Source organism: Hemitrygon akajei, unplaced genomic scaffold, assembly GCF_048418815.1.
Source record: "Hemitrygon akajei unplaced genomic scaffold, sHemAka1.3 Scf000083, whole genome shotgun sequence".
NCBI classification, from domain to species: domain Eukaryota; kingdom Metazoa; phylum Chordata; class Chondrichthyes; order Myliobatiformes; family Dasyatidae; genus Hemitrygon; species Hemitrygon akajei.
In genome coordinates this window covers 516272-542022 of record NW_027331969.1, presented here as the reverse complement: position 1 = coordinate 542022, position 25751 = coordinate 516272, and the positions used below count along the sequence as shown (strand labels likewise).

At 47.1% G+C, this 25751-nt stretch overlaps 1 protein-coding gene across 1 annotated transcript; it reads left to right on the top strand.

Moving 5' to 3' along the window:
- Nucleotides 1-25262, top strand: LOC140722676 (uncharacterized). Its single transcript, XM_073037382.1, has 8 exons — nucleotides 1-73; nucleotides 664-1048; nucleotides 3221-3284; nucleotides 3973-4068; nucleotides 4483-4716; nucleotides 8109-8131; nucleotides 8206-8324; nucleotides 25231-25262. The coding sequence occupies exons 1-8, from the start codon at nucleotides 1-3 to the stop codon at nucleotides 25260-25262; spliced, it is 1026 nt and encodes a 341-aa protein (XP_072893483.1).
- The last annotated feature ends 489 nt before the right edge of the window (nucleotides 25263-25751 follow it).

The following is a 25751-nucleotide window of genomic DNA, read 5'->3' as shown; positions in this document are numbered from 1 at the left end:
ATGGTTGATCCCAGTGAGATGCCATTCTCCTTCTCTCAGTGTGGGAAGGGATTCACTCACAGCCTACTCGCCAGTGAGCTCACCGTGGGGAGAGGCCATTCACCTGTGAGGGAGGGGAACTACTCAGTCATCCAGCCTGAAGATACATCAGCAAGTTCACACCACAGTGAGATGCTCCACCTGTTCTGCAAGCGGGAAGCCATTCATTCTATCGTTGATGCTGACGATACTGTACATGGGGTCCTAGTGAGAGTGGACATGGAACACTGTGTACAGGTCTGGTCTCCCTCCCGGAGTCAGCCTCTGGGATGCAGGGAATGAAGAGAAGGTTTCCCACATTGACTGATGGGGTGGGGGTGTGTGTGTCCACTGAGATATTACACAGGCTGGGACGGTCTCAAAAGTAGAGAAATAAGAGGTGGTCTGACTGAGACAGTCTCACATGAATTTCCCCACCCAGAGTGCAGTGAATCTTTGGAATTTTCTCCACAAGGTTTCTAAGTTCAAAAGGCAAATTCAGGGCCACAGCGGTGACGGAAACACTGCGGGAAAGTGGCGATGAATGAAGGGCAGAGAAGGCACACGGGGTCGAATGGCCACACCGATCATGTTTATTTCCTAAAGCACAAGTTTACCTGTGCAGTCTTTCCCTTTGGGCTTCAGCCTGTCGGATTGCACAGAGACGCGGTGAGAGTTCCGGAGATCCATTGGCAGCCACTGCGGGGCATCTCCTGTCTCCCAGCAACAGGGGACGGGTCTGGGAGGCAGCTTCGGACAACCGGCTCCGATCCACGGCGGGGAAAGACCAGGCACTCTCCGTGTTGCTGAAACATCTCACGGACTCTCACCCAGTCTCCTCACCTCTGCCACCTGAAGGAATTAAGACCCCGGCTGGTGTTGCAGACTTTCCCCGAAGTGCCGCTCCCGATCTCCAACTTCTCACCGGGTCCAGTCGCTTCCAGTTCCATTCTGAGCGCTCGGTGTCCCGCCCAATGACACGCTCCACCAATGAGAGCATGTTTGTTCCAGCGCTGTTCTCTGATTGGCTGTGAGTTTGTCTGAGGTCGGGCTGCTGCCGGGAGCCGGAGGTGTCAGTCACAGTTTGTTCTCAGAATCAAAGCAAGTTCCCTGAGGCTCAAAGTTCAAAGTAAATTTTATTATCGGAGTACAAATAAATCACCACATAAAGCACCGAGATTCATTTTCCTGCACACATACTAAAAAGAATTCTGTAGAGTAGTAACTATAACAGCGTCATGACAGATCAGCCAGAGTGCTGAAGGTAACAAACTGTGCAAATGCAAATATGGAGAAACAGGATAAATAACAAGAGCATGAAATAACCGCAGCGGCTGCTGATGGATCTCCGGAGCTCTCACCGCTCCCCTGTGCAATCCGACAGGCTGAAGGCCAAGGGAGAACAAGGCGCAAAGGTAAACTCGCAATTTAGAAAATAAGCAGCAGGCGCTGACGTGGCCATTCGGCCCCTCACTCTGATTCTGTTATTCACTCAGAATCACTATTTTCCTGCCGAGCCCCCAAATATGACCTCGGGTTTTGAGTCTGTGGCGCTTGGCTACACACTCCACCCGGAGGAAACATCATTCCTGGCCCAGCCCTGCGAGACTGTATCTGTCTCTTATTTCTCTCATTCGGAGACAGGCCCAGTGTGATCATTCGTTGTGGGAGCATCTCAGCGGATGGGCAAGTCAGCGTAGTTATCTTTGATTTGTTCAAGAGCCTGATGACTGAGGGGTAGTAACTGTTTCTGACCCTGGTGGTGCGAGTCCTGAGGCTTCTACCCGAGTGAGGCACGAGAAAAGATCCTGGCCTGGGTGGTGAATATCTCTGATGATGGAAGCTCCGACAGCGTTTCATGTCGATGTGCTCGATGTTGGGGAGGGCTCCACCCCGTGATGTACTGGACCGAATCCAATACCTTGTGACGTAGAATGTCCCGTCCTGTGCTTTTTCCTGCAGCCACAAGTCGGTCATCACCACTGCATCTGTCTCCTCACCGCACAATATCCTCCACATCCCCACTCGCATGGTATGAACTCATTTAATAATCATTTTAAATATTTACTGTCCCATCGTGTCACCCCCCAGCCTGACTCTCTTTATACCTGCAGAAAAGTAAAAACGAGCTGCTGGGGTTACACAGCTCGTCAGGCAGCGTCTGTGGAGGGAAATGGAGAATCGACATTTCGGGTTGAGACAGTCCAGATGAAGGATCTCGACCCGGAAAGTCGATTGTACATTTCTCTCTGCAGTTGCTGCCCGACCCACTCAGTTCTTCAAGCCTCATGTTTCTTACTCGAGATTCCAGCATCTGCAGTCTCTTTTCAGAACTTGTCCCTTTCAGTCCGGCCTCAGACTGAACCAGGCTCTTCTCTCCGGCTTCATTTCTGTTCTGCTTCTTCTTTAGCCCATCACGCCGATCGGGACACAGGCGGCCACCAGCAGCTCTCCGAGGGTTGATCAGCCCTGTGGCCTCTGCTTTCACCACACAAATTCAATCGTCTTCCAGGGGAAGGTCCTTCTGATCCCAGGGATGAGGCCTGTGGAGATTCAGTTGACGTTTCTGTCACACTGGGCTTTTATGGGATGGGTTTGCTAGCCCCATCCCCAACACTCCTCCTTTCATAGCCGGGCTTAGGCAGTCCATGGCTGAGTTTTCATTCTGTTCTGACCAGCTTAATCTGTTTCTGATCCTTCCCTGATATAGATACCACAATTCCTTCCCACAGAGAGCAGCTTAATGTTCATTCCCTGAGTCTGCAGCGCGTGTAGTGGACAATCACGGTACTGCAGGGGATCAGCAGCTCCCCGAAAGTGAAAGCATTCTGAATCAGGAAGTGCTGGGAGTTAACATGGCTTCGAAAGGACCGGCCGAGAGTTGGACCGAGGAGACAATTTGTCCCGTCTGCCTGGATTTCTTCACCGATCCGGTTATACTAGAGTGTGGACACAACTTCTGTCGCTCTTGTATCACACGGTGTTGGGAAAGGGAGGAGAGAAACTCCTGCCCGGAATGTAGAGAGGAGTTTGCTGACCGCACCCTCAGGGTGAATCGGGCCTTAGCAAATCTGGCTGAAAAAGCTCGAAATCTAAACCTGAATCCGAAAGGGAAGGAAAGTAAACATCACTGCGAGGAACATGAGGAAGAACTGAAGCTGTTTTGTGAAACGGACAAGACACTGATCTGTCTGATCTGTAGAGACGCGCAGGAACACAGAGAGCACCGCTTCAAGCCGATTAAAGAAGCTGTTAAAATCTACAAGGTAATCTAACGTTAATTTGATACTTAACACATTTCCTTTCTCCTACATAATATCACATGAGCCTCCAAAACAAACACATCACTCTCTGCAACTTCCGCCATTTCCAACGGGATTCTAGCATCTCTCCGTCCCACAGCCCAACTCCGCACCCCGCAACTCTCCGCTCTCCATACGGATCGCGGTCCACATCCTGTATCGCCCTGATCCACTCGCTCCTCCCCACTGATCTCCCTCCTGACACTGATACCTGCAAACGGGACAAGTGGGACCTGACTCCTAACCTCCTCCCTCGTCACCATTCAGGACCGCAAACAGCCCAGTTCCTCCCGTTTCTTCCATGGTCGATTGTCCTCTCGTACTAGATTCCTTCTTCTCCAGCTCTTTACCTCTTCCACCTGTCCCCTCCCAGCTTCTCACTTCATCACCCTCCCCCACGTTCCCCCTCACGTTGTCTCATCCGTCAGCTGTCAGCTGGTTCTCATCCCCAACCTTTTTATTCTGGCTTCTGTCCCATTCCTTCCCAGTCCTAATGAAGGGTCTCATCCCGAAACACCGACTGTTTATTTCCCCTGAATAGATGCTGCCTGACTCACTGAGTTCCTCCGGCATTTTGTGTGATAATCGGGTTTGATCACCTGTTTCTTTTGATGCATCTTTGTTTCTATTTCCTTCGCTCTCTGACTTCCAGGATCAGCTAAAATCTTCCTTAGACTCTCTCACAAAAAAGAAATCATACTTCCAGAAAAAGGAGCAGCAACAGAAAGAGAAGATTTCCGGAGTTCGGGTGAGGCTTCCTGAGCGGAATTTCTGATATTACAGTCGAGTTTTGCTCCCTTTAATGCAGAATAGCTGAGTATCGCAGCTCCAGTGACCAGCGTTCGATCCTGACCTCTGTTGCTGTCTGTGTGGAGTTTGCATGCTCTCCCTGTGACCACAAGAGACTATGACACATCCCAAGGGCATGCCGGATGAATGGCTAATTACCGTTAACCCTGTAAAGGTGGGGAGGGTGTGTGTGTATCAGATGGGAGTAAATGGGTCAATGGGGAGAATAGATTTCAGGAAAACGTCAGTGAATGGGGTTGATGGGAATGTTTCAGAGCTAGCATGGACATTAATGGACCAAATGGTCTCCTTAATGTCATCAGGAAATACAACACAGCAATACAGTAAATTAATCTTCACTTTCATTTGACAGAAACAGTCACCCAGCATTCAGACCTACATCACATCCCAGTTTGCTGAACTGCGCCAGATTATCACTGAGAAAGAGCAGAGCTTACTCAGGGATCTCAAAGAAGAAGAGAAGAGGATTCTCGACAAAATGGAGAAAAATCTTCTAGCTCTCCAAGAGAATATAAGGATTATTCAGGAGGAAATCACTAAGTTAAAGGAACAGATGGATCAAAAAGACGGTGTGATATTTCTCAAGGTGAGGGATTACATTTCAATTTGTTTCTGTCAAAGGGCACTAAATGAACAGTGGTATATTTGAAATAAACACAGCACAGCGGCCAATTCTAACAAATCAATTGCCGCTGCTGGTGATCTCACACAGATTGTTCGACCTGTATGACGCACACGTCAATCACACGAATAATCACCTTCCAAAATGTCGAAGATTTGTATTCGATCCTTTATCTGCAACAGACAATCATGAAGCAATGAAACTTCAGCGTAATTAATCGTAAATTAATCAGCAACAAAGCGGTTAACAAACGATATGATATCCATCCGTCCTCAGCTCAAGACTGCCCAGAACAAAGCACGAATACGTAACTTATTCCCTTCACTATTACCACACCCCACACGCGTGACTAGTTACCATAACAATCACGTAACAGAACACAATGCAGACAGGGCAATCAAAGACAGAAAACAGATGCGTCGCTCCTAGACACAGCATTTACAAATGGCAGTAAACTGTTTTTCACCAGACAATTGATCCTCCACACTGCCAAGAGTCTTACCATTAATACCATATTCTGCCATCTTATTTGACCTACCAAGTGAACCACCTCACACTTATCTGGGTTGAACTCCAAACTGCCACTTCTCAGCCCAGTTTTCATCCTATCGATGTCCTGCTGTAAACTCTGACAGCCCTCCACACTATCCACAACATCCCCAGCATTTGTGTCATCAGCAAATTTACTAACGCATCCCTCCATTTCCTCATCCAGGGCATTTATAATAATCACAAAGATAAGGGGTCCCACAACAGAGCCCTGAGGCACACCACTGGTCACCAACCTCCATGCAGAATATGACCCGTCTACAACCACACTTTGTCTTCTGTGGGCAAGCCAATTCTGGTTGAACAAATCAATGTCCCCTTGGATCCCTTGCTGAAATCCATATACTCTACATCTACTGTTCTACGTTCATCAATGTGTTTTGTCACATCCTCAAAAAATTCAATCAGGGTCATAAGGAACGACCTGCCTTTGACAAAGCCATGCTGACTATACCTGATCATATTATGCCTCTCCAAATGTTCATAAATCCTGCCTCTCAGGATCTTCTCCATCAACTTACCAACCACTGAAGTAACACTTACTGGTCTATAATTTTCTGGGCTATCTCTCCTCCCTTTCTTGAATAAGGGAATGACCTCTGCATCCCTCCAATCCACTGGAACCTCTGGTCCCCATTGATGATGCAAAGATAATCACCAGAGGCTCAGCAATCTCCTCCCACAGTGGCCTGGGGTACATCTCATCCGGTCTCCTATAGAAACAATCTCCTCCCACAGTGGCCTGGGGTACATCTCGTCCGGTCTCCTTTAGAAACTATCTCCTCCCACAGTGGCCTGGGGTACATCTCATCTGGTCTCCTTTAGAAACAATCTCCTCCCACAGTGGCCTGGGGTACATCTCGTCCGGTCTCCATCAGAAACAATCTCCTCCCACAGTGGCCTGGGGTACATCTCGTCCGGTCTCCATCAGAAACAATCTCCTCCCACAGTGTCCTGGGGTACATCTCGTCCGGTCTCCATCAGAAACAATCTCCCACAGTGTCCTGGGGTACATCTCGTCCGGTCTCCATCAGAAACAATCTCCTCCCACAGTGGCCTGGGGTACATCTCGTCCGGTCTCCATCAGAAACAATCTCCTTCCACAGTGTCCTGGGGTACATCTCGTCCGGTCTCCATCAGAAACAATCTCCTCCCACAGTGGCCTGGGGTACATCTTGTCCGGTCTCCATCAGAAACAATCTCCTCCCACAGTGGCCTGGGGTACATCTCATCCGGTCTCCATCAGAAACAATCTCCTCCCACAGTGGCCTGGGATACATCTCGTCCAGTCTCCATCAGAAACAATCTCCTCCCACAGTGGCCTGGGGTACATCTCGTCCGGTCTCCATCAGAAACAATCTCCTCCCACAGTGGCCTGTAGTACATCTCGTCCGGTCTCCATCAGAAACAATCTCCTTCCACAGTGTCCTGGGGTACATCTCGTCCGGTCTCCATCAGAAACAATCTCCTCCCACAGTGGCCTGGGGTACATCTTGTCCGGTCTCCATCAGAAACAATCTCATCCCACAGTGGCCTGGGGTACATCTCGTCCGCTGTCCATCAGAAACAATCTCCTCCCACAGTGGCCTGGGGTACATCTCGTCCGGTCTCCATCAGAAACAATCTCCTTCCACAGTGGCCTGGGGTACATCTCGTCCGGTCTCCATCAGAAACAATCTCCTCCCACAGTGGCCTGGGGTACATCTCGTCCGGTCTCCATCGGAAACAGTCTCCTCCCACAGTGGCCTGGGGTACATCTCGTCCGGTCTCCATCGGAAACAATCTCCTCCCACAGTGGCCTGGGGTACATCTCGTCCGGTCTCCATCAGAAACAATCTCCTCCCACAGTGGCCTGGGGTACATCTCGTCCGGTCTCCATCAGAAACAATCTCCTCCCACAGTGGCCTGGGGTACATCTCGTCCGGTCTCCATCAGAAACAATCTCCTCCCACAGTGGCCTGGGGTACATCTCGTCCGGTCTCCATCAGAAACAATCTCCTCCCACAGTGGCCTGGGGTACATCTCGTCCGGTCTCCATCAGAAACAATCTCCTCCCACAGTGGCCTGGGGTACATCTCGTCCGGTCTCCATCAGAAACAATCTCCTCCCACAGTGGCCTGGGGTACATCTCGTCCGCTCTCCATCAGAAACAATCTCCTCCCACAGTGGCCTGGGGTACATCTCGTTCGCTCTCCATCAGAAACAATCTCCTCCCACAGTGGCCTGGGGTACATCTCGTCCAGTCTCCATCAGAAACAGGCCATTCGGTCCATCATCTTCTATCAATTTCCCTGCTTCAAAATTCTCCTCCCACATACTCACCACACCCAGCAACACAGCACCGAACTCGATGGTCGCTCACGTGTTTATCCAGTTTCCCCATTACATTCAATCTCTGCTGTTCCGCTTCAACCACTCCTGTGGCAGCGAGTTCCACTTCACTAAATTTCTTATGGGATTTATTAAAATCAATCTGGAATTTCACCTCCCACAATTCTTCCCATAAAGAGAGGTACTTCACCCCCCACCTCTCACAATTAAATCCATCACTGATCTTAAATTCCTCCATCTTGTCACCCTGATATCATATCCAGATGAAAATGGACAACCTGTCCTGTCTTCCCTGTAAGTTTCATCCTCTTAGTAATGGTCTGACATTCAGAAACTTTCCCTGTCATTTACCCCGTGGTTCTCTATTGTCCATGTGTGTGAGTGGGAATTTTCAACACCTTGTAATGATTTGGATGAAATTCAGGATGTGGACAGTAAGTCCAAGTCTAATCAGATTTGTGTTTGATTTATTTCAGGAGGAAGCTCATTGGAACAGGAGGTAGGACATACTTTTTTGTGAAAACCTGTATAGTTCAAAATTGCAGTTAATAACCAGCAGTTTAATATTTACAGGATTAATGATGATGTCCAGGAATTGTCAGTGACAGATGAGGCCCTACCGGTTGAAAAATTTGATCACCTCTATTTGTTGAACACAGTGCTGAGAGAAACACTTGATGCCATTAACCGAGGTAAAACTTACAAAGATTCATTTCTCCTTGTTCAGTTGCGTTCTAATTTGAAGCAAGGATTGTCTATAATTATAGGAGGAGAACCTATATTTATAATTATAATTAAGGGGAACCAAAGTTTATTCCACATCAACCCCACCGACTGGGAGCGATCACTGTCACATGGTCAGCTGGAGAAGTCAGACCCCTGAACACACCAGCACAGGGTCACAATACAACCAATACACGGGACTGGCAGATGAACCACTGTGTCCTGATCCCAGGCACACTGCACTAACACGCCAAAACATGAATTTGAATCCTTCCACAGGAGCTGGGAATTTAATACTGACGATAATATTGTAGGGAATAAAAGCAGGTATCAGTGTGGTGACCGGGATTGTCAGGGAAATACACAAGTCCTTTGTGAGCTGGGAGTGCAGACTCTGACTGACACAGGTCTTCACCCCACCCCCTCCTGAATGTGTGGCTGAGAAGCTGGTGCAGGGGGCAGAGCTTCAGCTTCTTGGATCATTGGGATCTCTTCTGGGGGAAGTATGACCTGTTCAAAAGTGACAGGTTGCACCTGAACCCGAGGGGGAACAATATTCTCTGAGAGAGGTTCGATAGAGCTGTTAGGGAGGGTTTCAACTAATTTGGCAGTGGGGTGGGAACGAGAGTGAAGGGACTCTGGATAGGACTGATGATAAAAATGCAAAGATAGCGTGCAGTCAGACTGTCAGATAGGGCGGACAGATGCGCGGACAAAATTGCAGCCAGCAGGATGAGTATCAGTGCATTAGGGATGCAGAATTAAAAAGGGTAGCAGATACAGTACACAAAGTGTTATATCTCAATGCATGGAGTATGAGAAATAAGGTGGATGATCTTGTTGCACTATTACCGATTGTCAGGTATGATGTTGTGGCCATCACGGAATCGTGGCTGAAGGATGGTTGTAGTTGGGAGCTGAAAGTCCAAGGTTACACAATGTATCGGAGGAAGGAAGGAAGGCTGATGGGGTGGTGTGGCTCTGCTGGTAAATCAGCAGCTAGATGTGACATAAGATTGGAAGATGTTGAATCTTCTGGGTTGAGGTAAGGAACTGCAAAAGTAAAAATGACACTGACACCAGTCATATACAGGCCTCCCAACAGTCAGTGGGTTGAGGCCCACAGATTACAACTGGAAATAGAAAAGGCTGATGAAAAGGACAATGTTATGATAATCATGGGAGATTTCAACATGCAGGTCAATTGGGAAAATCAGGTTGGTAAAGGATCTCAAGAGAGTGAGTTTGTTGAATGCAATGTGATGACTTTCTAGAGCAGTTTGTCGTTGAGCCTACTCGGGGAACAGCTCTACTGGATTGGGTGTTATGTATTGAACCAGAGGTGAGTAGTTAAAAGAAACCTTAGGAAGCAGTGCTCACAACATGACTGAGTTCAACTTGATATTTGATAAGGAGAAATTAAAGTCTGCCATTGTAGTATTTCAGAGGAGTAAAAGAAATTCCAGTGGTCTGAGAGAGGAGTTGGCCAAAGCAAATTGGAAGGAGATGCTGGCAGGGATGAGAGCAGAGCAGAAATGGTGTCAGTTTCTGGGGAAGTAAGAAAGGTGAAGGATAGATGTATTCCAAAAATAAATAAATACTCAAATGGCAAAATAGTAAAACCGTGGCTGACAAGGGAAGACAAGTTAATGTAAAGGCAAAAGAGAGGGCATACAACTAAACAAAAATTAGTAGGAAGACAGAGGATTGGGAAGCTTTTAAATATCTACAGAGAGGAACTAAGAGGATGATTGGGTGGGAAAAAATAAACAAGAAATCGATTTGAATTGAATTGACTTTATTACTTACATCCTTCATATACATGAGGATGAAAAATCTTTATGTTATGTCTCCATCTAAACGTGCAATGTGCAATTTATAGTAATTTATGATGAATAATATGTACAACAGGCTGGTCAATATAACAGAGAAATACAGTTGTGTCCACATGAGTTAATCAGTCTGATGGCCTGGTTGAAGAAGCTGTCCCGGAGCCTGTTGCTCCTGGCTTTTATGCTGCAGTACCGTATCCCGGATGGTAGCAACTGGTACAGTTTGTGGTTGGGGTGACTCTGGTCTCCAAAGATCCTTCAGGCCCTTTTTACACACCGGTCTTTGTAAAACAAGTTAGCAAACAATATCAAATTGTTTTTCAAGTATTGTAAAAAAAAACAGAGATGAGAGTGGATATAGGACCACTAGAAAATGAGGCCGGATATATAATAACGCGGGATAAAGAGATGGCAGATAAACCAAATATTTTGCACCAGTCTTCACCGTGGAAGACACTAGCACTGTGCCCGGTGTTGAAGAGTGCGAGGGAAGAGAAGTGAGTGCAGTTACTGTTACAAAGGAGAAGGTGGAGGACACTCGCACTGTGCCCGGTGTTGAAGAGTGCGAGGGAAGAGAAGTGAGTGCAGTTACTGTTACAAGGGAGAAGGTGCTCAAAAAGTTGAAAGAACTAAAGGTACATAAGTCACGCGGACCAGATGAACTGCACCCTAGTGTTCTGAAAGAGGTTGCAGTAGAAATTATGGAGGCATTTCAAATGATCTTTCAAAAATCGTTGGACCCTGGCATTGTGCCAGAGGACTGGAAAATGGCAAATGTCACTTAACTCTTTAAGTAAGGAGGAAGGCAACAGAAAGGAAATTATTGACCAGTTAGCATCACTTCTGTGGTTGGGAAGAAATTGGAGTCAATTGTTAAGTATGAGGTTATGGAATACTTGGTGACACTGGACAAGATAGGACAAGTCAGCATGGCTTCGTTAAGGGAATATCCTGCCTGACAAACCTGTTGGGATTCTTTGAGGAGATTACAAGCAGGATCGATAAAGGGGATGTAGTGGATGTTGTATATTTGGAATCTCGGAAGGCCTTTGACAAGGTACCACACATGAAGGTGGTAACCAGGTTAAGACGGCATGGTATTACAGAAAAGTTACAGGCATGGTTAGAACATTGGCTGATTGGTAGGAAACAGCGAATGAGAGTAAAGGTTTTCTGGTTGGCTGCCACTGACTCGTGTTCCACAGGGGTCAGTGTTAGGACACCTTCATTTTATGCTGTATATCAAGATTTAGCTGATGGAACAGACCATAAGATATAGGAGCAGAAGTAGGCCATTTGGCCCATCGAGTCTACTCCACCATTCAGTCATGGGCTGATCTAATTCTTCCGGTCATCCCCACTCCCCTGCTTTCACCCTATACCCTTTGATGCCCTGGCTAATCAAGAACCTATCTATCTCTGCCATAAATATGACTTGGCCTTAACAGCCACTTGTGGCAACAAATTCCATAGATTTTCCACACACTGAATAAAGTAGTTTCTCCGCATCTCAGTTCTAAAAGGACGTCCTTCAATCATGAAGTCATACCCTCTTGTCCTAGAGTAGATGGCTTTGTTTCCAAGTTTGCATATGATAACGAAGATTGGTGGAGGGGCTGGTAGTGTTGAGGAAACAGTTAGGCTGGACAAGGACTTGGATGAGGAGAATGGGAAAGAAAGTGGCAAATGATATACAATGTTGGGCAATGCATGGCCATGCACTGTGGTCGTAGAAATAATGTGCAGATATTTTTTTTCAAATGGGGAGAAAACCCAAAAAGCTGAGTTGAAAATGGACTTAGTAGTCATTCTGCAGACACCCTAAAGGTTAACTTGCAGGTAGAGTCAGTGGTGAGGAAGGCAAATCCAATGTTAGCATTCAATTCAAGAGCAAGGATGTGATGCTGAGGCTTTATAAGGCACTGGTGAAGCCTCACCTTGAGTATTGTGAACAGTTTTGGGCTCCTCATCTAAGAAAAGATGTGCTGGCATTGCAGAAGGTTCATTTCATAAGGATGATTCCAGGAATGAAAGGGTTATCATACAAGGAACGTTTGATAACTCTGTGTCTGTACTGGCTGGAATTTAGAAAGATGAGGGGGGATCTCATTGAAACCTTTCGAATTTTGAAAGGCCTAGACAGAGTAGATGTGGAAAGGATGTTTCCCATGGTGGTGGAGTCTAGGACAAGAGGGCACAGCCTCAAGATAGAGGGGGGTCTATTTAAAACAGATGCGAAGAAATTTGAGCCAGCGGCTGGTGAATTTGTGGAACTTGTTGGGTGTATTTAAGGCAGAGCTTGATAGGTTCTAGATTGGACACAGCATCAAATGTTACGGGGAGAAGGCCAGGGAGTGGGGCTGAGGAGGGAAAAAAAGGATCAGCCATGATTGAATGGCAGAGCAGACTCGATGGACAAATGGCCTAATTCTGCTCCTATGTCTTATGGTGATCAGACCACTACATTGAAGCATTGTGAGAATGAGCTCGGACACACCAACAAGCATTGACATGGGTCAAGATTTCATCTCGGGAGAAGCACACACAGCATAACCGGCCTGGCAAAGCTCCCTCACACACATACACAGGAAGGACTGGCAGATTGTAGTCAGAGCCTCAGCAATGTACGTTGTTATTTCCCTCAGTAACCTGGAAACCAATCTCTTCAGAGAAAGTCATTTATTCATTTAAACAACTCAGTCAAGTGTGACACACGGCCACAGAAATAGGCACACATTCCCATTTAGGATTGAAATCTTCCGTCCTTACCCAGTCTGTCTGTTCTGTGGCACTGAGCTGCCCTCTGACGTGATGTCACATCAACACTTCACAGACAGACTCCGGGGTGAGATTCCTCAGGAGGATGATCTGGGAGGGTTTAACGGATGTTGAACCCACGGCCCACTTCATCAATCTGCAAGACTAAGATGTCTTCTTGAGCATGGACCATTTGTGTGTGTTTGCACCCCCCACCCCCATCCCTCTAACCATTTCCCATCTGTGTACCTGCCCAAATTTATTTTAAAATCTTTTATTTTTACCTGTTTGTACAGCGTCTGATGGTAAATTCCATTTACCAACCTCCCTCTCTATGAGAATGTTACCCGATAGACCACTCAGAAAAATTTCCCATCTCACTTTCAATCTGAGGCCTCTGGTTCTGTACTCCCATATCTTGGAAAAAGAAATGCTATTTAAGCCCCTTATGAATTATTTACCTCAATAAGGGGTCATACCTGAACATCCTACACGACAGCTGAATAGCCCAAGCTTATCCACTCTCTGTTTTTAACCCAAGCCCCCAGTCCTGGTAACATCCTCCTGAAGCCTCCTGTCCAGTGTAATGACATCCTCCCCATACTCGGGAACTGGAAATGCAGAGAATGCTCCAAGTGTGGTCTATCAACGACATCAAAGGCCTTGCTGAATTTCCTGTGGACAGTGTGGAATAGGCTGATGAATACACGACTGAAGGTGTTTTTTTTAGATTGGGACAAGAAGGGCGGCGTGGGAGCTAAATTCTGAAGAAAGGCAGTTCTGTAAAAAACTTGGCGTACAAGAACGGCGAGACTGCGCAGGACAGCGCGGAGAGTTTAAAAAGATGACCACCCTATACAGCGGGCAGCGGAGTGGGTGGCAGCAGAGTGTAGGGCTTTGGCTCAACAGGCTTAGGCGGAAACGGGAAGAGTCGAGAGCGAGGCACCGACTCTTTTTCTCCCCTTGGCAAATCGGCCCGGACGGATGGGGGAACAGCAGGGCACATTAGCTAACGGTTTAAAAAGTTCGTGTGTTTGGCGAAGTAAGTGGGTGAGTAGACCTATCTTTCTTTGTTTCATTCCTGTAGAATTAGGTAGGTTGTCTGCAGGGTTAGTGCTTTGTTCAGGGTGTCAGATGTGGGAATCCTGGGAGACCTCCAGCCTCCCTGATAGCCACATCTGCACCAGGTGAACCGAGATTCAGCTCCTCGGAGACCGTGTTAGGGATCTGGAGCTGCAACTTGATGACCTACTGCTTATTAGAGAAAATGAAGAGGTGATAGACAGGAGCTACAGGGAGGTAGTCATCCCTAGGCTACAGGGGTCAGAAAACTGGGTGACTGTCAGGAGAGGGAAGGGAAATGCCCGGATAGTGGAGAGCACCCCTGTGGCTGCCCTCCTCAGCAACAAGTATATCGTTTTGGATGCTGTTGAGGGGGATGACCTGACAGGGGACGGCCACGGTGACCGGGTCTCTGGCACTGAGCCTGGCGCTGTTGTGCAGGAGTGAAGGAGGGAGAAGAGGAATGCGGTAGTCATAGGGGATTCCATAGTCAGGGGAACAGACAGGAGATTCTGTGAGCCTGGTAGAGATACCCGCATGGTGTGCTGCCTCCCGGGTGCCAGGGTACGGGATGTCTCGAATCGGGTCCAGAATATCCTGAAGGGAGAGGGCGAGCAGCCAGCTGTCTTGGTTCATGTTGGTACCAATGACATAGAGAGGAAAAGGGAGGAGGTCCTGAAGAGAGATTTCCGGGAGTTAGGAAGGGAGCTGAGAAGCAGGACCTCCAGGGTAGTAAGCTCAGGATTGCTACCTGTGCCACGTGCTAGCGAGGGCAAGAATAGTAGGATCAGGCAGATGAATGCGTGGCTGAGAGACTGGTGCAGGGGTCAGGGCTTCAGATTCTTGGATCATTGGGATCTCTTCAGGGGGATGTATTACCTCTTCGAAAAGGACAGGTTACACCTGAACCCGAAGGGGATCAATATCATAGCGGGAATGTTTAATAGAGCTGTTAGGAAGGGTTTAAACTAATTTGGCAGGGGGATGGGAAACCGGAATGATAGAGTGGAGGAGGGGGAAAACAGAAATAAATCTAAGATAGTGAGCAGTAAAGATGTCAGGAAGGACAGGAAGGTGATGCGGCAAATTTGCAGCCACTGGGATGAGTTGCAGTGCAATCAAAACAAAAAGTACCAAATACTGGGCCTAAGGTGTTAAACTTAAATACACACAGCATAAGGAATAAGGTGGATGATCTTGTCGTACAGCTACAGATTGGCAGGTATAATTTTGTGGCCATCACTGAGACGTGGCTAAAGGATGCATGTCTCTGAGAGCTGAACGTCCAAGGATACACGGTGTATCGGAAGGATAGGCAGGTAGGCAGAGGGGGTGGCGTGGCTTTATTGGTAAGAAATGATAATAAATCATTAGAAAGAGGTGACATAGGATCGGAAGAATCTTTATGAGTTGAGCTAAGAAATCGCAGGGGTAAAAGGACCCTGATGGCAGTTATCTACCGGCCTCATAACAGCTGCAGTGAGGTGGACTACAAATTACAACAGGAAATAGAAAAGGCTTGCCAGAAGGGCAGTGTTATGATAATTGTGGGGGATTTTAACATGCGAGTGGATTGGGAAAATCAGGTCAACACTGGATCTCAAGACAGAGAATTTGTAGAATGTCTACGGGATGGCTTTTCAGAACAGCTTGTTGTTGAGCCCACTACGGGATCAGAGGTACTGGATTGGATATTGTGTAATGAACCAGAGGTGATTAGAGAGATTGAGGTGAAGGAACCGTTAGGAGACAGTGATCGTAACATGACTGAGTTCACCGTGAAATTTGAGAAAGAGAAGCCGAAATCCGATGTGTCGGTATTTCAGTGGAGTAAAGGAAATTACAGTGGCACGAGAGAGGAACTGGCCAAATTTGACTGGAAAGGGACACTAGCGGGAGGACGGCAGAGCAGCAGTGGCTGGAGTTTATGCGAGAAGTGAGGAAGGTGCAATACAGATATATTCCAAAAAAGAAGAAATTTTCGGATGGAAAAAGGATGCGACCGTGGCTGACAAGAGAAGTGAAAGCCAAAGTAAAAGCAAAGGAGAGGGCATTCAAGGAAGCAAAAATTAGTGGGAGGACAGAGGATTGGGAAGTTTTTAAAAGCTTACAAAAGGACCGATAGAAAATGATGCTGGAGAAATTGTAATGGGAGATAAGGAGATGGCTGAGGAACTGAACGAGTATTTGCATCAGTCCTCACTGAGGAATATATCGGCGGTATACCGGACACTCAAGGGTGTCAGGGAAGAGAAGTGTGCGCAGTCACAATTACGACAGAGAAAGTACTCAGGAAGCTGAATAGTCTGAGGGTAGATAAATCTCCAGGACCAGATGGAATGCACCCTTGAGTTTTGAAGGAAGTAGCTGTGGAGATCGCGGAGGCATTAGCAATGATCTTTCAAAAGTCAGTAGACTCTGGCAATGGTTCCGGAGGAGTGGAAGATTGAAAATGCCACTCTGGTATTTAAGAAGGGGGCAAGGAAGCAAAAAGTAAATTATAGACCTGTTAGCTTGACATCGGTGGTTGGGCAGTTATTGGAGTCAATTGTCAAGGATGAGGTTACCGAGTACCTGGAGGCATATGACAAGATAGGCCAAACTCAGCATGGTTTCCTTGAAGGAAAATCCTGCCTGACAAACCCATTGAAATTTTTTGAGGAGATTACAAGTAGGCTAGACAAGGGAGATGCAGTGGATGTTGTGTATTTGGATTTTCAGAAGGCCTTTGACAAGGTGCTGCACATGAGGCTGCTAAACAAGATAAGAGCCCATGGAATTACTGGAAATTTACATATGTGGATAGAGCGTTGGCTGATTGGCAGGAAACAGAGTGGAAATAAAGGATCCCATTCTGGTTGGCTGCCGGTTACCAGTAGTGTTCCACAGGGGTCCGTGTTGGGGCCACTTCTTTTTACGTTGTATATCAACGATTTTGATTATGGAATAGATGGCTTTGTGGCTAAGTTTGCTGATGATACAAAGATAAGTGGAGGGGCCGGTAGTGCTGAGGAAACAGAGAGTCTGTAGAGAGACTTGGATAGACTAGGAGAATGGTCAAAGAAGTGGCAAATGAAATACAATGTTGAAAAGTGTGTGGTCATGCACGTTGGTAGAAGAAATAAACGGCAGACTATTATTTAAATGGAGAGAGAATTCAAAGTTCTGAGATGCAACGGGACTTGGGAGTGCTCGTGCAGGATACCCTTAAGGTTAACCTCCAGGTTGAGTCGGTGGTGAAGAAGGCGAATGCAATGTTGGCATTCATTTCTAGAGGAATAGAGTATAGGAGCAGGGATGTGATGTTGAGGCTCTATAAGGAACTGGTAAGACCTCACTTGGAATACTGTGTGCAGTTTTGGGCTCCTTATTTAAGAAAGGATGTTCTGACAATGGAGAGGGTTCAGAGAAGATTCACTAGAATGATTCCGGGAATGAGAGGGTTAATATGAGGACCATTTGACCGCTCTTAGACTGTACTCCGTGGCGTTTAGAAGAATGAAGGGGAACCTCACAGAAACATTTTGAACGTTAAAAGGCATGGACAGAGTGGATGTGGCAAAGTTGTTTCCCATGGTGGGGGAGTTTAGTACGAGAGAGCATGACTTAAGGATTGAAGGGCGCCCATTCAGAACGGAGATGCGAAGAAATTTTTTTAGCCAGAGGGTGGTGAATCTGTGAATTTCTTGCGGCAGTGGAGACCAAGTCATTGGGTGTATTTAAGACAGAGATTGATAGGTATGTGAGTAGCCAGGGCATCAAAGGTCATGGTGAGAAGGTGGGGGAGTGGGAAAATGGGAGAATGGATCAGCTCATGATAAAATGGCGGAGCAGATTCAATCGACCGAATGGCCGGCTTCTGCTGCTTTGACTTATGGTCCTATTTGAATGTACCAGTATACGGAATAAGGATCTTGTAGCACAGGTAGAGTTTGGCAGGTACAAACTTAGGCAGGTACGACTTTGGTCGAAGGAATTAAACACATAGACAATTCTGTAAACAGGGCGAAATTCAAAAATCAGAGGTGCAAAGGGACATGGGTGTCCTTGTGCAGGATTCCCTGAAGGTTAACTTGCAGTTTGTGTCAGTGGTAAGATTGGCAAACTCAATGTTTGCTTTCATTTCGAGAGGATTAGAATACAAGAGCAAGGATGTAATTCTGAGGTTTTATAAGGCATTGATCAGACCACACTTGGAGTATTGTGAGCAGTTTTGGGTCTCCTCTATCGGAAAACATGTACTAGCATTGGAGGGGGTCCAGAAGATTCAGAAGAATGATTCCGGGAATGAAAGTGTTAACATATGAGTAGTGTTTGATGGTTCTGGGCCTGTACTCACGGGAGTTTAGCAGAATAGCTGATTTATTATCCCCATCAACCCTATTCTCCCGCCTCCTCCCCATAACTTTTGAGATTCTGACTAATCAAGATGTTTACTTATTAACTTCTGCTTTAAAAATCAAACAGGAGAAAATCTGCAGATGCTGGTAATCCAAGCTACACAGGTCCTGATGAAGGGTCTCGCCAGATCTCTCTGACACCTGTCTGGAGAGAGTTGATGTTGGGAGGATGTGGGTGGGTCGAGAACAGTAAGCACAGCCTCCGACTATAGGGATGTCCATTTAGGACAGAGATGAGGAGGAATTCCTTTATCCACAGGATAGTGAATCTGCCACAGGCAACTGTGGAGGCCAAATAATTGAGTATATTTAAAGCAGAGTAACACACACAAATTGTTGGGGGAACAGCAGGCCGGGAAGTTTCTATGGAAAAGAGTAAACAGTCCACAGTTCAGACTGAAACACTTCATCAGGACCTGTGTTGCTTAAGGGTCTCTGCAAATTCATCCCCTGTCCTAATGAGGGGCTGCGGGGGATGGGGTTGTGGGAAAGGGGACAAAGTCATCCTCACCTGCCATCTTTGCCCCCTCTAGCTTCTCATTAACTCTAGACACACAGTTCACCCACGGGGTTTCCACCCCTCCCCCTCCTGGTTCAATCTGCCATTCATCTCTCCCCTACTGGTTCCCATTATCACCTCCTTTACTGTCTCAAACCATCACACTCCCCCACTTCACACTCACAAATGAATGTGAACATTGTATGACGGGTCTGTTCCTGTGCTGTCCGATTCTATGTTCTCTGTTCCCAGTTTTGAAGAATGAGAGGAGATCTCATGGAAACACAAAATTCTTTCAGGGGTCAACAGGCAGGAGTCAGGGAGGATGTTTCCCTGTTCAGTGGAAAACCCTTGGGGAGACATTAGTTGTCCACCCGCTTTCGTCGGGTCAAACCTCCCCCCGATCCCCGGGACCCCGCTGCCCGAGTCTCCCCCCCCCCCCCGATCCCCGGGACCCCCGCTGCCCGAGTCTCCCCCCCCCCCCCGATCCCCGGGACCCCGCTGCCCGAGTCTCCCCCCGATCCCCGGGACCGCGCTGCCTGTCTCCCCCCCGATCCCCGGGACCGCGCTGCCTGTCTCCCCCCCGATCCCCGGGGCCGCGCTGTCCGAGTCTCCCCCCGATCCCCGGGGCCGCGCTGTCCGAGTCTCCCCCCGATCCCCGGGGCCGCGCTGCCTGTCTCCCCCCCGATCCCCGGGGCCGCGCTGTCCGAGTCTCCCCCCGATCCCCGGGACCGCGCTGCCTGTCTCCCCCCCGATCCCCGGGGCCGCGCTGCCCGAGTCTCCCCCCGATCCCCGGGGCCGCGCTGCCCGAGTCTCCCCCCGATCCCCGGGGTCGCGCTGTCCGAGTCTCCCCCCGATCCCCGGGGCCGCGCTGTCCGAGTCTCCCCCCGATCCCCGGGGCCGCGCTGCCCGAGTCTCCCCCCGATCCCCGGGGCCGCGCTGTCCGAGTCTCCCCCCGATCCCCGGGGCCGCGCTGCCCGAGTCTCCCCCCGATCCCCGGGGCCGCGCTGTCCGAGTCTCCCCCGATCCCCGGGGCCGCGCTGCCCGAGTCTCCCCCCGATCCCCGGGGCCGCGCTGTCCGAGTCTCCCCCCGATCCCCGGGGCCGCGCTGCCCGAGTCTCCCCCCGATCCCCGGGGCCGCGCTGTCCGAGTCTCCCCCCACGATCCCCGGGGCCGCGCTGTCCGAGTCTCCCCCGATCCCCGGGGCCGCGCTGCCCGAGTCTCCCCCCGATCCCCGGGGCCGCGCTGTCCGAGTCTCCCCCCGATACCCGGGGACTCTCTAATTCTCTGCTTCTCCCCCCAGTCTCTGTCACCCTGGATGTGGAAACGGCGCATCCGTGGCTCGAGGTGTCTGAAGATCGGAAGAGTGTGAGACGGACCTGGACCCGGAGGGATCTCCCTTACACCGGGAAGAGATTCATACACTGGGAATGTGTGCTGGGATCGGAGGGATTCACATCGGGGAGACATTACTGGGAGGTGGAGGTGACGGGGAATCGGGACTGGTGTCTGGGAGTCGCCGCAGAGTCTGTGAAGAGGAAGGGACGGGTCAGTCTGAGTCCGGAGACCGGATTCTGGGTCATCGGGCGGGATTGTGACGTGTTACATCGGGATTGTGACGTGGACGGTCTCCCCTCCCCCGGGTCCCGTCTCGCTGCCGGTCCCATCCCCGGGAGGGTGGGAGTTTATCTCAGTTACGAGTCCGGGACAGTTTCATTTTACAACGCGGAGACCAAGTCCCGTCTCCACACCTTCACTGGGAATAAATTCACGGGGAAACTTTATCCTTTCTTCGCGCCCTGGGATGAAAACCAATGGCTGAGAATCTGCTCCGGTTCCGCTCCGGGTCTGTAAACGGGTCGGGTCCCGGGACCGGCGTCAGGAGTAAAGTCCCTGTAAATATAAATGTGCGGAGAGTGCAGCTAAATACGTGGCTAAGGAGATGGTGCAGGAGGGAGGGCTTCATGTTTCTGGACAATTGGGCTTTGTTCCCGGGAAGGTGGGGCCTGTTCCGACGGGATGGTTTGCCCCGGAACTGGAGGGGGACCAACATTCTTGCGGGTAGATTTGCCAGTGCTGCTGGGGGGGGGGGGGGTGGGGGTTAAACTAGATTTGCAGAGGGAGGGGGAACCAGAGTGTTAGAGCAGATAGTGAGGTGGAGGAGGATAAAGGTCATGCGAGGACTGCATGTATAAACAGCAATCAAAGGTTTGTACATTAGGTTGTAAATTAATTTTCAGAGCTTTAGAAATTGTAGAAAATAAAGATTTTCAAAAAGATTTTGATGAAGAACATGACCAGAACATATGTGAAAAAGTGGCTACTTCAGTTTTACACCTATCGCAATAATTGTCTATGTTAGGAAATATTTTGGATAGTCTCTCCTTTGTGAAATTGTAACAGTGAACAATTTTAAATTGAATTAAACACTGATTGGTTCATATTAAAGAAGAATTGACCATCATTAACAAAGGTCATATTAAGTTCTCTCTCCCAAACTTGTTTAATCTTTAGTGATTAAGGAGATCTGTTTTTTTTTTGCAGATTTATTTATTTTTATTATCATTTATTTTGTGATGGTCGATTGATGACATTTGAAGAGTTAATTAGTAAATATTCTCTCTCTCATACACACTTACTGCAATATCTTCAGGTTAGAGATTTTTACAAAAATAATTATCTCAGTTTCCATATATGCAAGAATCTGATTTGTTGGATACTGTTTGAATATGAATCCTTCAGTAAGAGAATTTGTAATTCTCATTGTAGAATTTATAATTTATTTTTAATACATTAATACAAAAAGATAACCTCCCACCTAAGGTTTATACATGATAGAAATATTTGTTGTTTCAGACGTGATAGAGGGGGAGGGATGAAAGGGGGAGGAGTGGCATTACTAGTCAGGGAAAATATCACAGCTGTGCGTAGACAGGACAGACCGGAGGGCTTGTCTACAGAGGTCATATGGGTGGAGCTGAGGAACGGGAAAGGCGTTACCACACTAATAGGGGTGTATTACAGATCGCCCAATAGTCAGAGAGAATTGGAGGAGCAAATCTGTATAAAGATAGTAGACCGATGTAAGAAACAGGAAGTTGTAATAGTAGGGAATTTTAACTTTCCACATATTGACTGGGACTCCCAAACTGTAAAAGGGCTAGATGGCTTAGAGTGTGTGAAATGTTTTCAGGGAAGTTTTCTAAATCAATATATAGAGGTACCTACGAGAGAGGATGCAATACTTGATCTCCTATTAGGAAACCAAACAGTCAGGTGACAGAAGTGTGTGTAGGCGAACATTTTGGGTCCAGTGACCATAATGTCATTAGTTTCAAGTTAATTATGGATAAGGACGGGTCTGGTCCTTGAGTTGAGGTTCTAAATTGGAGAAGGGCTAATTTTGTGGAAATGAAAAAGGATCTAGGAAGAGTGGATTGGGATAAGTTTTTTTTTCCTGACAAGGACGTGTTCAGTAAGTGGAAGGCCTCCAAATGTGAAATTTTGAGGGTGCAGAGTTTGCATTTTCCTGCCAGGATTAAAGACGAAGTTAACAGGCATAGGGAACCTTGGTTTTCAAGGGATATTGGCGATCTGGTTAAGAAAAACAGAGAAGTGTATAGCAGGTAGAGGCAACAAAGAGCAAATGAGTTACTTAAAGAGTATAGAAAACGTAAGAAAATACTAAAGAAGGAAATCAGGAAGGGAAAAAGAAGACATGAGGTGGCTTTGGCAGATAATGTGAAGGAAAACCTGAAGGGTTTCTACAAGTATATTAAGAGTAAAAGGACAGTAAGGGACAAAATTGGTCCCCTAGAAGATCAGAGTGGTCGTCTATGTGTGGAGCCTTATGAGATGGGGGAGATCTTAAACAGTTTTTTTGCATCAGTATTTACTCAGGAAACTGGCATAGTGTATATGGAAGGAAGGGAAACAAGCAGTAGTGTCATGGAACATTTGTAGATTAAGGAGGAGGAGGTGCTTACTGCCTTACAGCGAATAAAGGTAGATAAATTCCCTGGGCCTGACTTGATATTTCCTCGGACCTTGAGAGAGACTAGAGTAGAAATTGCAGGGGCCCTGACAGAAATATTTAAAATTTCTTCAGCCACGGGTGCAGTGCCGGAGGATTGGAGGGTAGTTCATGTTGTTCCGTTGTTTAAAAAAGGCTCCAATGGTAAACCAGGTAACTACAGGCCAGTGAGCCTGACATCAGTAGTATGTAAGTTATTGGAGGATGTTCTGAGAGATCGGATTTACAAGTATTGGGACAGCCAAGGGCTGATTAAGGATAGTCAGTACGGCTTTGTGCATGGTAGATCGTGTTTAATGAATCTCGAAGAGTTTCTCGAGGTGGTTACCAACTAAGTAGGTGAAGGAAAGGCTGTGGATGTTGTCCACATGAACTTTAGTAAGGCCTTTGACAAGGTCCCACATGGGAGGTTAGTTCAGAAAGTTCAGACATGAGGTATCCATGGAGAGGTTGGAGAGATTGAAAGAGTGCAGAGATTTACTAGGATGTTGCCAGGTCTTCAGGAGTTGATGTACAGGGAAAGATTGAACAGGTTAGGACTTTATTCCTTGAAGCGTAGAAGAATGAGGGGAGATTTGATAGAGGTTTACAAAATTATGTGGGGTATAGGTAGTAAATGCGAGTAAGTTCTTTCCATTTAGATTAGGAAAGATAAATATGAGAGGACATGGTTTTAGGGTGAAAGGGGAAAGGTTTAGGGGGAACATTAGGAGGATCTTCACACAGAGAGTGGTGGGAGTATGGAACGAGCTGCCATCTGACATGGTAAATGCAGGCTCACTCTTAAGTTTTAAGAATAAATTGGATAGATACCTGGATGGGAGAGGTCTGGAGGGTTACGGACTGGGTGCAGGTCAATGGGACGAGCGGAATAAAGTTTCCGCACAGACTAGAAGCACCAAATGGCCTGTTTTCTGTGCTGTAGTGTTCTATGGTTCTATGGAGTGAAATAAACACGAAATAAGCATTGTCGATTGATTAATTTTAACTCGTTCACCGCATCTGTCAACCGAACAGAAACACCGGGGATTCAGCAGCAGTTGCGGGCGGCGGGTCCTGAGCTCCCCCGGGTCCTAAAGTCCACCCGCAATGAGACAGGTTAAATGGGACAAGTGGGGGCGGTGCTGACCAGAAAAGACAGTGAAGATTGTTCATTAAGTTCATCTGCCATTTCTTTGTCCCCCATTACTACTTCACCAGCATCATTTTCCAGTGGTCCAGTATCAACTCTCATCTCCCTTTCACTCTTCGTGTAACTGAAAACTAAACTTCCAGTATCCTGATTTATATTATTGGCCAGTTTGACCTCATATTTCGTCTTGACCATTCTTATGGCTTTTTTCGTTGCCTTTTGCTGGATTTTAAGAGCATCCCAATAATCCAACATCCCACTCACCTTTGCTACCTTATATGCCATTTCCTTAGGTTTAACACAATTATTCCATGCCTTTTCCAGCTCAAACTGTGAATTAATTTAAAGTCAGTCCCATAATTTAATAGTTTTTATTTGAAAACTATCTACCCTTGCAAAGATTGTACTGAAGACTGCATTTGATTTTGCTTCAGCCTTGTACGCTTCACATTGAAATAGTATGTGTTTCGACAGTTTCATAATGACAAAATGTACACAACACAGAATGAAGTTTTCCAATTAGTTACAAGGCATAATTAAGCATAATGTGGGCATTGCTAAGTCGAGTCAATATCATTCCTTGCCTTGTTTTAAGCCCTTCTTCTATAAACCCAACAGGTTTATGTATTCTGTAAAGGTGTCTGTCCTTATGTCCATTATCCTACGTCTTGCCATAAGCCCGTAAATCTTAACACTACCAACCCTTTAGCTTCTAATTTGCTAAGTGGAAGGTGTATATCCATAGCTTAACATTTAACAGCTTTTGGTGCTAAATAGTCAACATCATCATTTCCCTCAACAGTGTGATGTGCAGGGCCCATAATGTGCAGACATATAAATCAAACTTTATATATGAAATACGGTTTGACAAGTTTCCAACAGTCAATCTGACCTACTGCCAGAATGACCTGTTTAAGACTCATCAAAACCGAAATGTATTCTGACCAATTTCCTCCACCCACTGTAAGCCTATATTGTTGGGAAAGAATTCTGCTTCCTTTGCTGATAAATGGCTATAGGTAATTTCCTTATCATTACCTGCAATTCAGGCACACAAAAACAGCCACACCAACATCCCCAGTTAACTTATCTTTTGATTCATCTGTAGAAATGGTTACTGTATGATAATAACTTTCATTAATATACTGATGAACCAACAGACTCTCAGACAGAACCCAATCCGATCGTGTAACCTAAAATCAACTGAAGTCATTGGAAAAAAACAAGGTGGGGTTACAGAAAAAGCTACAGTGGGACATATTGTATCATCCAATGCACCCATATTCCCAGCGTGATAAGAACCCAGCCACCCAAACCAAAAACACTCTTCTTATGATGTCCCCAACCGTCCTCCAGCACACCTTTAACAGGATGATCATTTCCTTGCCCCCGCAAATTAATCCAGTATGTTGACATCAACTTGAACCTCTGTTACTTTGAGGGCAATTGTTCCATTGCAATCAGTAAAGCCAAAACAGGAGACAACATTACCGCACCAGAACACAATCTTAAAGTCTGTAATTGTATCACATACAAACATTTTTAATTTGAAGATGAAGCTGATCCATAGGCCACACAGACATAATCAAGAACAGATGAAATTAAACAAATATAATTGGTCAACAAAGATTTTCATGTTGCACCCAAGAATACCCACATAGATGTCTGAGGAGATTTAAAG